At 46.1% G+C, this 14027-nt stretch overlaps 1 protein-coding gene across 3 annotated transcripts in view; it reads left to right on the top strand.

The window, feature by feature from the left end:
* Window positions 1-14027, top strand: part of NBAS (NBAS subunit of NRZ tethering complex) — a 1316984-nt gene that overhangs the window by 362884 nt on the left and 940073 nt on the right. For all 3 annotated transcript variants that reach the window (XM_063915380.1, XM_063915382.1, XM_063915381.1), the window contains exons 22-23: window positions 3833-3916; window positions 8974-9127. In XM_063915380.1, the coding sequence (XP_063771450.1) occupies window positions 3833-3916; window positions 8974-9127 (238 nt within the window). The remainder of the gene's footprint in view (window positions 1-3832; window positions 3917-8973; window positions 9128-14027) is intronic.

Raw genomic sequence — 14027 nt, forward strand, 5'->3', positions numbered from 1 at the left:
GATTCTCAATATTCCAAAATCGCAGCTGGTTCCGACGATTTGTCTTCTGTTCCTAGGGATGATCCTGGACACAGTCCAGAAAAAGGTGTTTCTCCCGGAGGAGAAAGCCAGGGAGTTATCCGAGCTAGTCAGGAACCTCCTAAAACCGAGCCAAGTCTCAGTGCATCAATGCACAAGGGTTCTGGGTAAAATGGTGGCTTCCTACGAAGCAATCCCATTCGGCAGATTCCACGCAAGAACTTTCCAGTGGGACCTGCTGGACAAATGGTCCGGGTCGCATCTTCAGATGCATCAGCGGATAACCCTGTCACCAAGGACAAGGGTGTCCCTCCTGTGGTGGTTGCAGAGTGCTCATCTTCTAGAGGGCCTCAGATTCGGCATGCAGGACTGGGTCCTGGTGACCACGGATGCCAGCCTGCGAGGCTGGGGAGCAGTCACACAGGGAAGGAATATCCAGGGCTTATGGTCAAGCCTGGAGACATCACTTCACATAAATATCCTGAAGCTAAGGGACATTTACAATGTTCTAAGCTTAGCAAGACCTCTGCTTCAAGGTCATCCGGTGTTGATCCAGTCGGACAACATCACGGCAGTCACCCACGTAAACAGACAGGGTGGCACAAGAAGCAGGAGGGCAATGGCAGAAGCTGCAAGGATTCTTCGCGGGGCGGAAAATCATGTGATAGCACTGTCAGCAGTATTCATTCCGGGAGTGGACAACTGGGAAGCAGACTTCCTCAGCACGACCTCCACCCGGGAGAGTGGGGACTTCACCCAGAAGTCTTCCACATAATTATAAACCGTTGGGAAAAACTCGCCAGGTATTGCGCCAGGTCAAGGGACCAACAGGCAATAGCTGTAGACGCTCTGGTAACACCGTGGGTGTACCAGTCAGTGTATGTGTTCCCTCCTCTGCCTCTCATACCCAAGGTACTGAGATTGATAAGATGGAGAGGAGTAAGCACTATATTTGTGGCTCCGGATTGGCCAAGAAGGACTTGGTAACCGGAACTTCAAGAGATGCTCACGGAGGATCCGTGGCCTCTACCTCTAAGAAGGGACCTGCTCCAGCAAGGACCCTGTCTGTTCCAAGACTTACCGCGTCTGCGTTTGACAGCAGGGCGGTTGAACGCCGGATCCTGAAGGAAAAAAGGCATTCCGGATGAAGTCATCCCTATCCTGATCAAAGCCAGGAAGGATGTAACCGCCAAACATTATCACCGCATTTGGCGAAAATATGTTGCGTGGTGCGAGGCCAGTAAGGCCCGACTGAGGAAATTCAACTGGGTCGATTCCTACATTTCCTGCAAACAGGAGTGTTTATGGGCCTGAAATTGGGGTCCATTAAGGTTCAAATTTCAGCCCTGTCAGTTTTCTTCCAAAAAGAACTAGCTTCAGTCCCTGAAGTTCAGACGTTTGTAAAAGGGGTACTGCATATACAGCCTCCTTTTGTGCCTCCAGTGGCACTTTGGGATCTCAATGTAGTTTTTGGGTTCCAAAAGTCACATTGGTTTGAACCACTTAAATCTGTGGAGTTAAAATATCTCACATGGAAAGTGGTCATGCTGTTGGCCCTGGCCTGGGCCAGGCGCGTGTCAGAATTGGCGGCTTTATCCTGTAAAAGTCCTTTTCTGATTTTCCATTCGGACAGGGCGGAATTGAGGACTCGTCCTCAGTTTCTCCCTAAGGTGGTTTCAGCGTTTCACCTGAACCAACCTATTGTGGTGCCTGCGGCTACTAGGGACTTGGAGGACTCCAAGTTGCTAGACGTTGTCAGGGCCCTGAAAATATATGTTTCCAGGACGGCTGGAGTCAGGAAATCTGACTCGCTGTTATCCTGTATGCACCCAACAAGCTGGGTGCTCCTGCTTCTAAGCAGACTATTGCTCGTTGGATTTGTAGTACAATTCAGCTTGCACATTCTGTGGCAGGCCTGCCACAGCCAAAAATCTGTAAATGCCCACTCCACAAGGAAGGTGGGCTCATCTTGGGCGGCTGCCCGATGTGTCTCGGCTTTACAACTTTGCCGAGCAGCTACTTGGTCAGGAGCAAATACGTTTGTAAATTCTACAAAATTGATACCCTGGCTGAGGAGGACCTGGAGTTCTCTCATTTGGTGCTGCAGAGTCATCCGCACTCTCCCGCCCGTTTGGGAGCTTTGGTATAATCCCCATGGTCCTTACGGAGTCCCCAGCATCCACTTAGGACGTTAGAGAAAATAAGAATTTACTTAGCGATAATTCTATTTCTCGTAGTCCGTAGTGGATGCTGGGCGCCCATCCCAAGTGCGGATTGTCTGCAATACTGGTACATAGTTATTGTTACCAAAAAATCGGGTTATTGCTGTAGTGAGCCATCTTTTCTAGAAGCTCATCTGTTATCATGCTGTTAACTGGGTTCAGATCACAAGTTGTACAGTGTGATTGGTGTGGCTGGTATGAGTCTTACCCGGGATTCAAAATCCTTCCTTATTGTGTACGCTCGTCCGGGCACAGTATCCTAACTGAGGCTTGGAGGAGGGTCATAGGGGGAGGAGCCAGTGCACACCAGATAGTCCTAAAGCTTTCTTTAGATGTGCCCAGTCTCCTGCGGAGCCGCTATTCCCCATGGTCCTTACGGAGTCCCCAGCATCCACTACGGACTACGAGAAATAGAATTATCGGTAAGTAAATTCTTATTTTTTTTGTCTCTGAATGGTTGGCCACCCCTGCTCTAGGGTGCTGTGATTCAGAAAAGTCTGGAAACCACTGATTCAGTGAGTGCTCTCCCATGCTAAGAGGACTCGCGTAGAAGATCTACACTGTCTAGATAGGCAGTCAATATGTTGACACCATGTGCTCAACATGCATTAGGTCGACAGATGAAAGGTCGACAGGGTCAAAAGATCAACATGACTATGTACAACATAACGGGACCCCAGCAATAGAAATACTGACGCCGGAATCGTGTAACTACTCCTAATGCCGATATCGGCATTCCAAATAGACTCTCTAGTCCTCCCGAATCCTGACCGCTGGGATCCCAAACAAGCATCTGACAGGTAAGCTGCAGAAGGGGAGGTGTGTGTGTGTGTGTGTGTGTGTGTGTGTGTGTGTGTGTGTGTGTGTGTGTGTGTGGGGGTTAGGTTTAGACTGTGGGGGGAGGGTTAGAGTTAGGCTATGGGGAGCTGGGAGGTGGGGGTGGGGTTAGGCTTAGGCACCCCAAGGAGGGTTAGGGTTAGGGGGCCATTGGGGCAAGGTAAGTATACTTGCCTAGCTCCTGTCAGGGTTCTCATCATCAAACGAGAAAATCCCCCAAAAAGCACATGCCGACCTTATCAAACTGTCGACCTTAAGCACTGTCATCCTTTCATCTGTCGACGTTTCATACCTGTCAACCTAATGCATGTCGACCATATACTGTAGTATCGACCTATTGACTAACTAGGCAGTGTAGATCTATCATTCTGATAACAGTTTATTGACGCAAATCAGTGACTTGGGGAGTGGATATTCATAGACATATGGCAGAAGGAAGTAAACACTGTAATCTGAATGATATTCAGTCTAAATTTTGCAACCGTCCAAGAATGGTAAACACAAATACAGCTCACCTTCCTCTGTCACATCATCTGCATATATTTATAAGTTGTTCCCTTTAAAAGACATCCACATTGTATTTGATTGAGATCTTCTGTATTATTTCCTCATGGACTTTGTGCTTCTGTAAAGTACTCTGTAAGTGAAATAGATTTGTGACAATGGCTCCTCTGCCGCGCGTAGAAGCTTAGACCCCGCCGCCGCAGCCCTGGCGCCTTTTGTATGTCTTATCTCTACTTATGCTTCCTTCCCAGCTCTGAATCGGGGGAGCTGAAGATTGTCGCTTGGAGCGAGCAGCAGCACCGAGACAAAGACTGGTGCGAGGAGCCCCAGTGCAAGTAAGTCCAGCTAATGCCGTAATTGAAAGCAGCCCATCAGACGTACACTCATACATATTTAAATGACTGTTTTTATGTTTTCCACTCAATATGTTAATACATTTTATTAGAATGACGGAGTCACATCAAAGGAAGAAATGGAACATTAGTGAGCATTAAGAAAAGAAGGCTTCATGCTAAATCTCATCCCTTCCGCCATCGCCCTTTGTTACTTTTACAGAACTAAATTGCTTTCCTTTCTTCAGAGCGCCAAGTTAGACTCCATTAAATAAATAGGAGAGCACACGGCTTCAGGGGAATGAATACAAAACACTTGTATTAAAAGGCATTCAATCACTTTCAAATCATGGATGCAGAATTGTCTCCACAAATAAACGGCTCCTGATGAGCTGCGTGCTAGAGTTACCGCACCAGCTGGCGCCTTTCTTTGCATGCTTGAGGTTGATGAACTCCTTGGCAGGGATTGGTCGGGTGAAGCCACCTTCCATTGCGTTTAATGCCGGGGGGTGGTTATAACTCCACAGTATTCACTTTCACTGCGGCTCTGGCTTGTTTAGAGATGTGTCACAGGAAAACTGATTGGTTGGTGTTTGTTTCATTATGACAAAATCATTATAGAGCATAGAGGATGATGCTACATCATTGTAGCTTGGTACTTATTTCTATTACTTCTGCAGTACTCCACGTAACCGCGCCCCTTTAAATGCACCTTGCAGGAAATTCATCCGTCGCCACGTACCGTGTTTACCGTCTTATCTCTTACACATAAAAGGCATGGGTATATTTTTTGTGTTACTAGGATTGCCGTAAGAATGCATCTCATTAGTTCAACAGGATCTTTCTAAGGTTGTTTTGAAGGGATGCGTCAATTTACCTACAATCACAATCCTGACGGTCAAAATACCGACAACCACTGACCGATGGTCAAAATCCCAACATTTAAATTACAGAGAAGGCCAAAATACCGACATTTAAAATGTTAACAGGTCGACATGAGTTTTTCATGATTTTTTCATTGAAACAGATTTGTTCATACTTTACCACGTCAGTGGACCTGGAGGGGGAATATAATAGTGTGCCCGAAGCATGGCGAGCGCACATGGTACACTTATATGGTGCCCATGTCGACATACACACCTAAAAGCTTTTGAAAAACTTGTCGACTTTTTGGCCTGTCGACATTATAGATGTCGATATTTTGACTTTGTCAGTATATTAAATGTCGGTATTTTGACCATGTCGTGATTTTGATCTTGTCTGTATTTTGACCGTCGGGATTTTGATTGTAGGTATTATCATACTAAACCCGTTTTGAAGTTAATTATATTGTCCTGAGAAAATGACAATATTATATGGTATTTTCCGCAATGAAGTACTGGATGGTATCTATGGGTCACTCCATCTCCGAAGTCAACACAAAATGTGGATTTGCAACAATTTCAGCGGTGTGCCACAAGTACACAACATCAAGGAAGACATCCGACCGGCCTACGATGACGATCATGGACAGCATCGCCAGTCACGCTTTGTAACATCCTGCGTTGCCGCAGATAACAACACAATTTAATGCTGAGGCCGCAAGTAACATCAGCGTTCAAACAGTGCAATGTTTCCTTTCTTCTATGTGGTGTAGTGGCCGATGGCCCACTTGGGTCCTATTGCTGACCGCAGGACACAGGGCTCTGTGCATCACCTAGGCTCGTAAACACCTTCACTGTATGACTGGAATCGTGTAACCTGATCCAACGAGTCATCATGCTCATGGGGAAAACCCACGAGGCAATGAACCCTGCACACCAACAAGGGACAGTCCAGGGTGGCAATGGCTCTGTTATGGTGTGAGGTGTTTTCAGCTGGGACACATTTGGACCCCTGATATATCTGCAGACATCACTGATCAGCGGACACTATATAACCATCCTTGTGGCTCATTTGCACCCATTCATATCATGCACTCACTCAGACGAGAGCAGACACTTTGAGCACGTCAATGCATCACCGCACAGCCGCCAGATTATGGCTGGAGAAGTATTCCTCTGAGTTGGATGTCATGAGTTGGTTTCTCGTTCGCTGGATTTAAACCCAACAGAACACATGTGGGATACAGTTCAATGTGCCATCAATGGCAGGGTTCCTCCACCAGAGAGTATTAGGGAATTGTGAACCATTATTCAGGAGGCATGGTGTACCTTACCTGAGTTCATGCTCCTTTGTATTGCTTCTGTAATCCACCCTAAAGGGTGATCTACGCGTTACTAGACAATTGTCTATGGGTGTATAACACCACTGTTTTACGCAGCACTGTATAGACTTCCCAACCTCCGACACATCACAAGTGGTGAAAAATTCTCTGATCTTTCAAACTTCTGCCATTGGACGGTGCAGCCTAACCCATACCTCCTCGGGTGGTGCCTAAACCCCCCTCCCCCCGTCCACCAACCCAACCCCGCAGCCTAACCCTGACCTCCCTGGGTGGTGCCTAAACCTAACCCCCCTTACTGCAGCCTAAAACCCCACCACCACCCAACCCTGCAGCGTAAGCCATACCTCCCCGGGTGGTGTCTAAACCTAACCCCCCTTACTGCAGCCTAATCCCCCCCATCTCCCCCCCCAACCCTGCAGCCTAACCCATATCTCCGCAGGTGGTGCCTAAACCTAACCCCCTTCCTGCAGCCTAACATCCATCTCCAACCCCGCAGCCTAACCCTGACCTCCCTAGGTGGTGCCTAAACCTAACCCACCTCCCTGCAGCCTAACCCTAACCACACACCCCCTCGCAGCCTGACCCTAACCTCCCCGGGGGGTGCCTAAATCTAACCCCCTTCCTGCAGCCTAACCCTAACCATCCAAGCCCCACAGACTAACCCTAATCCTCCCCGGTGGTGCCTAACCCTAACCCTTCCTCCCCGCAACCTAACCCTAACCTCCCCAGGTGGTGCCTAAACCTGACCCCCAACCCCATGGCAAAACCCTTCCCAGCGCAAGTATATTTGCGTTTTGGATGCCATCAATTGGAATTCTGGTGCAGGCATTGTGACCGTTGTCAGGATCCCGGTGTTTGTATTCTCGCCAGTGTTGGGATTTCGGCATCGTTATTCTGACTGCCAGTATCCGGAACGCTGGTTTGGTGACCGCATCCTGTTTGCACCACCGTTGCTATCTAGGCCTGCAGATCCCTGCTCTACAAGAGTATGCATTTGCAGAGCAGCAGTAAGCATGTGACACCACCATAGAGCGTTCCCCTGGCAGGTATTTACTTTTGCATTATTATAAATGAGCACGCAATGACTAAATGTGATTCACCAACTACATAACAATTTTGTTTTCAGTCGAGACCTTTATAGCTAGAGCAATGAGCCTACCAACAGATGAGACCATCAACCCCAACCATCATAAATAATTACAAACATAGAGAAAAACAATAAAATAAAGTGGATATTGGTTACATGACACGAACCTGAGGAATCCTGCCCTCTCCTTGTGTTTAATAATTGTTGTGTACCTTTGTGCTTTTTAAAAGGTTGTTTTCTGCAATTGTATTTTCCAGTGGTTTCTATGAAATAACGGACATGTTTCTATTAAAGGTATCAGAGGCCAGAGAGGATGGTATTTTCTCCAGGAAGGATGTCTGCGCTAAAAATCTATACTACATTCTGTAATCATTAATACATACACAGCCTTGAGGACTTGGCCAGCAGGTCCCTCTTCTGTGCGGAATATCAGGGAACACAGCTAGAATAAGAATGATCAGACACCTTGGCTTCCTGCAAGTACAGGAGATTTATGGGAGAACTGTACAAGGGCAAGCCACCTTAAAATAGAACCTTGGCACGGCTTATGGGATTCTGTGTAGTGTACATTTTATTCCGGCAGCCTGGTGTATAAGCGCTGCCGTCTTATTTCCTCTCTCAGCCTGAAATTGAAGCTCAGAAGGATTGCCTCAGGAATTAGTCTGGAGGTGTGTTAGGTCCGCTCTGGAATGAATTACAAATTAATCTGTATCCTCTAATCTCAGCTAGCTGTCCAAAATGCACATTTTCCCATACTCCGTTATTTTAAATATAATTATGTTTATCCTTAAACTGTGTGATGCAAAGAAATTATATACCCTTTGTGTATATATACAGGTTGCTGTAATCTGGCACACTACACACACACACTTATCCCTTATTTATATGGTACCACAGGGGCTCTACAGTTGTATTGGAGTCTGGTTTGCTAGATGAATGTAACTACAAAACAATATACGTTTATAAGAAAACTTATTTTGATATTCTGTGGTGTTTTGTGGTTAAAACAGATACAGATGTGTCCTCTTATATCTTTGCTCTGTGCGCTGTAAGTCACGTTACATATAACTCGTGAGTGCCGTGTGACTGTAGCACCGAGCATCTTTTTTTGCGATTTGTTTCTGCGAAAATGTGTCTTAGATGCAACATAATGCATTAGGACAAGTAGCTTCTGCTGATTAAAATGATATGCGGCATGCCTATATTCTGTGTGTGACTGCAACTGTATCTGCATACAACATGCTATGCTACAGTGTTTTCCTGGAAAACACTATAACATGGCATTTCGGATACAGATACAGCCGCAGTCACACACAGAATATAGGCATGCCGCATATAATTTTAATGAGAAAAAGCTGCTCATGCGTCCTGCTACCTTACTGTGCACCTAAGACGCATTTTTGCGTAAAGAAAAACCTCATAAAAAGACGCTTGGCACTACCGAGTTCCGACACTTCATGGCGCACCTTGAAGTGCTGTTTACCGTGATTGCAGGATGTGAGAGGACACATCGGTATAAACTGATTTTGATGTTATACACTTATGGCTAAATATGATTTATGAAAAATTGGGAAAAGTTGTTGCCATTGGTAAAAAAAAAAAAGTTTAAATTAAAAACCAGTTAGGTTGCAAGTTGACCACAGTTCTTTCATGGTCACACATTCTGTCAAAAATACTATTGCTACTGTAGTTAGATTATTACTTGGGTGTTTGGAAACAATGGTCCTGTTATATACAGCATTATCCTCTGTCTATTTCTTTCCTCAGGGTAAAGGTTGAGACCAGCATATCAGACTTGGCTGAGTTTCTATATGAGGAACAGCCGGAATTGCTTGTGTACAAGACAGACTGCCTTTCCATCAACATAGTGAAGAACTGGTACTGGAACCGAGCAGAGGAAATAGAAAAGTATGCCAGACAGGTCAGTCTATGATATACATATGTCTATGTATATCACAGCTTCCCCTTAGCTCCTCTCATGTGTACACGGGTTGGCCTATTTCTCAGAGGCGGTTTTATTGTTGCTTCTTAATGGTGACAGCATACTCCCGTAGACGTTGCCATCTTTAGGAACAGACTGTCATTGCCAACATACTGCATCCGGAATGTGATCACATGGTGTGGAATGTGATTTGCACCTCCACGTCCAGTATTACAAGAACTATTGGATTGCTGACAAATACTGATAAGAGATTCTTTTTATTATTTGGAAAACTTTTGGGGCTATTTGCTGTGGTGAGAGTTGCTATTAGCAACAATATTGACCTTATTCTAACCTAATGTGGCCACATTGTTTTGTTTTTTTTCAATATATTTCATGTTAGATGAGTTTCTATATGGATGTTTTGAGCTCTGTTATTCTCTTATACATCCAGTATCAGGACTGGCTGGTGAGCTCATTAGGAGTTTCCCCAGCAGTAGTGATGATCGGGATACACCAAATCTAGAACCCTTTCTGCTCACTGTATGGGACCTACCCAAAGTTAAACATAAATGTAAAAAAGGCATTTAAAAAAGTCACCTCATTCCCCTCCATAGCCCATTGGGTGTGCGTCTGCATGGGCGAGTGTAATGCAACTATGCAGGAATACAGCAATGTCACACTTGGTGATTGAAACGCCCACCGTTGAACCTTGCCCCCCATCATTTTAGTACCAACCCATGTGCTGCCCACCTTTTTTCAAAGCTTCAAAAAGAGCCACATGGGTCATGTTATATTTCTGATTATGGACCTGATTCTGCAAGTGTGCAGGTCATCGGCAGGCAGATTTGCTACTGAATGGCGCCCCTCGCTGCGCTCGCCACAGGTTCTATTCCCACTCTATGGGTGTCGTGGACACCCATGAGTGAGTATAGTCCCTGCTAGTCGGCATGCCGACTGTCGGGATTTAGAGGGAGGCGTGATGCAGCTGTCGGTATTGTGACCGGCGTTCTCCTGACCGCCGGTTACATAACTACATTCCATACTGAGACAATTTCAGCCCGATATGTCATCTTTGGCCGAATTGGAACGGCCTATCGGGCATACATTATTGTTCAATGAGTATGCCTGATAACCGAGTGCCATTGGTCATTAGCGACATCACACGGTAAGCCCTGCAGCACGGCCAACCGGGCAGTAATGCTGGTGACATTGTGTATGCTAAAAAAGGTCTGAAGAGTGATCATTCCGTCCTTCATTAGATTGTTCTGATGTGTACCGAGGCCACCATATCGTCTTTGTACACATCGTCTCAGAGTTTACCAAGCTTACGCAGAAATTGCATTATCTGCATGGGAGACGTGCAGGCACCTCTTGATTTTGCCATTTTCCTTGGGCCATCTCCATAGTGAGTGAGAACAATTCCCAGGGTTAATAAGTTTTATAATACTTAAGCCATAGACAAATCAGGTGCTGGTTCAGAAGTCCTGTTGGCAATGCCTCCATGCCCACATTTTGCCGTGTCTAGAGTCCTTTACTCACCAGACCATGGATTTTACCCCATGGCGAATCAGCAGAGATAGACTATAAATGTCACTGCACCTGTTTTCTAATGACCATTATGAATACTGGTATTCCAAGAAAGCTGGTGCCACCCATAGCTGCCAGGGTGTGATATATTTTGCCGACATTCATGGTCAACATGAGATTGCCGACATGGTCGGCATGTTGACATTCCTTATCATGTCGACACTGATGAAATGTCCCTGGTGGTCTAGTGATGACTTACCGAGTACGGCGGCTTCAGCGGTGACGTCAGGGTTTCTGCTGGGGGATTCTGCAGTGCTTCCAGCGATAAGTATCACTGTTCCTAACCCCTCCGATAGAGCCTAACCCTCCCCTCCCCTCCTGTAGCCCAACCCTAACCCTCCCACTAGTACATAACTCCCCTCCTGTAGCCCAACCCTAACCCTCCCACTAGTGCCTAACCGCCCCTCCTGTAGCCCAACTCTAGAACTCCCGCTAGTACATAGCCTCCCCTCCTGTAGGCCAACCCTAACCTTCCCATAAGTACATAACCTCCCCTCCTGTAGCCCAACCCTCACCCTCCTACTAGTACATAACTTCCCCTCCTGTAGCCCAACCCTGACCCTCCAACTAGTACATAACCTCCCCTCCTGTAGCCCAACCCTAGCCTTCCCACTAATACACAACCTCCCCTCCTGTAGCCCAACCCTGATCCTCCCACTAGTACATAACCTCCCCTCCTGTAGTCCAACCCTAACCCTCCCATTAGTACATAACCTCCCTTCCTGTAGGCCATCCCTAACCCTCCCATTAGTACATAACCTTCCCCCTGTAGGCCAACTCTAACCCTCCCACTAGTACATAACCTCCCCTTCTGTAGCCCAACCCGACCCTCCCACTAGTACATAACCTCCCCTCCTGTAACCCAACCCTAGCCCTCCCTCTAGTACATAACCTCCCCTCCTGTAGCTCAACTCTCACCCTCCTACTAGTACATAACCACCCCTCCTGTAGACCAACCCTAACCGTCCCATTAGTACATAACCTCCCCTCCTGCAACCCAACTCTAACCATCATATTAGTACATAACCTTTTCTCCTGTAGCCCAACCCTCCCCTCCCACTAGTACATAACCTCCCCTCCTGTATACCAACCCTGACACTCCCACTAGTACATAACCTTCCCTACCAGAGATTTAACTGTAACTGTTCCTCTAGTGCGTAACCCTAACCCTCCCCTAGTTAGTGCGTAACCCTAACCTACCCTAGTTAGAGTGTAGCCCTAACCTTAATCACCCCCCTAGTGCCTAACCCTATCCTCCCCTCCCAGTCCCTAACCGTAACCCTCCACTGCCAGTCCATGCAGGATGTTGACATTTTTGGATTTTAACAGTGTCGACATCATAACTGTTGACTGTGATATTGACATTATGACTACATCCCGTCAGCCAAACAGACATTACTTTCATTTACTTAACTGCAATACAGAAAGTATTCATCTGCTTGGTCAGTATGAATAAAACCTTCTATTCTATAGGTTCAGACCTTCCCTCAGTTGTGCTGGAGGACAGTCTCTTATTCTTCACAGCTATAATGCGTTGGGCAGAAGAGTAAATGTTCATCTGTAAAATAATCATTATTACCATTAAAAACCTTTATATAGCGGCAGAATATTTTTTGTGCTTTACAGTCAAAATAGCTAGAAATTGTTCAGCTAACGTCTAGTCATCGATGCAGCTGTCACTAAAAATATAATATTACTGTGTATATGTTAGATGTTTCCGTATTTATCCTTTCACTGGTGTGCATTCTTCTATATGATATATCTGCCAATATTTGCTCTTCATTAGTAAAGTAAAATGTCAAAATCTAATATAATCAAATTGCAACTATTCCACAAGATATTATCATTTCCAATTACTCTTGATTAGAGTGTTGTAAACGCCCCAATGACAATATATTCTCTCTTTAGTATGTCTTCCAGCAAAATCATTATAGCTGCTGTTTTTTTTATTTATTTATGTTTTACACTTGGCAGATTAGTTTTTATTTCTCTCACATTGCGTGTTGTGTGAATGTTCTATTGGAATGGGTGAAGTACTGGCAGCCTCACTGTATGCATAATTTATGTGCGCTGTATTCAGATATAATTACATTTACTCTCTGCTCCTAATCTGTTGCTCAGTTATTTCCCTGATACAGTATTTGCATCTGTTTTATTCTGCAGCATTGTCCCGTTTCTCCATCCCGAGTTCTGGAAGTCTTTCTGTCTTTCTTATGGGCCCTACACAGTTGTTGATCCGCAGCCGACGGGCGACCTGGCGGCAGGGGAGTGGGGGCGGGGGCAGTGACACTCCCCCCGTCACCCGGCTCCATAGCAGTGCAGGCAAATATGGACAAGACCGTCCATACTGGCCTGCATGTACAGGCGACGGGGCACCAACGATGAACGAGTGCGGGGCCGCTCATCGTTCATCGCTGGTGCCTCCACACTGAAAGATATGAACGTTATATCGTTCATTAACAAGATCGTTCATATCTTTCTGTAATATTGCCCAGTGTGTAGGGCCTATTAGACACTTTCCAGTTGCAGGGATAACATATAATGACTTTATCCATTTACACGTTGCGAAATAAAATGCTTTCTCTAGTCTTTCTTCTTTTATATTAGCTGATACTTGGCTACGTTTTCAGATGCTATTGCACAGCTAATGTTCACTATTTTTTCGTTTTTAATTAAATAACAAGTTTGTAACAGTTCAACGTTTCTTCTTATGGGCCCTACACATTTGTCGATCCACCGCCGAGCTGCCCGACGGCGGATACAGACGACGGGCGACCTGGCAGTGGGGGGCAGTGACGGGGGGAGTGAAGTTTCTTCACTCCCCCCGACACCCGGCTCCATAGCAGTGCAGGCTAATATGGACGAGATCGTCCATATTGGCCTGCATGCACAAGCGACGGGGCACCAACGATGAACGAGCGCGGGGCCGCTCATCGTTCATCGCTGGTGTCTCCACACTGAAAGATATGAACGGTATCCCGTTCATAAATAAACGAGATTGTTCATATCTTTCAGTATTCTCGCCCAGTGTGTAGGGCCCATTACACATGACACTGAATGGGTTTTGCAACTGAGTGAGTTCCCCCTTCCAATTTCCATATACACATAATTTTGGGTGTGGATTATTAGATCGGGATGCAGTCAGTATCCCGGCTGTCTGTATCCCGGCAGTCAGAATACCGACGCCGGAATACCGACCCTATTCTGAATGCCAACACTGGCATCCAAAAAGGGTACACCATCCCGGCGTCAGAATAATGACAGCTGGGATCCCAAATGAGGACACACCGCGCCGCAAGTCAGGTAAGCC

The sequence above is a fragment of the Pseudophryne corroboree genome, chromosome 4 (assembly GCF_028390025.1).
Source record: "Pseudophryne corroboree isolate aPseCor3 chromosome 4, aPseCor3.hap2, whole genome shotgun sequence".
NCBI classification, from domain to species: domain Eukaryota; kingdom Metazoa; phylum Chordata; class Amphibia; order Anura; family Myobatrachidae; genus Pseudophryne; species Pseudophryne corroboree.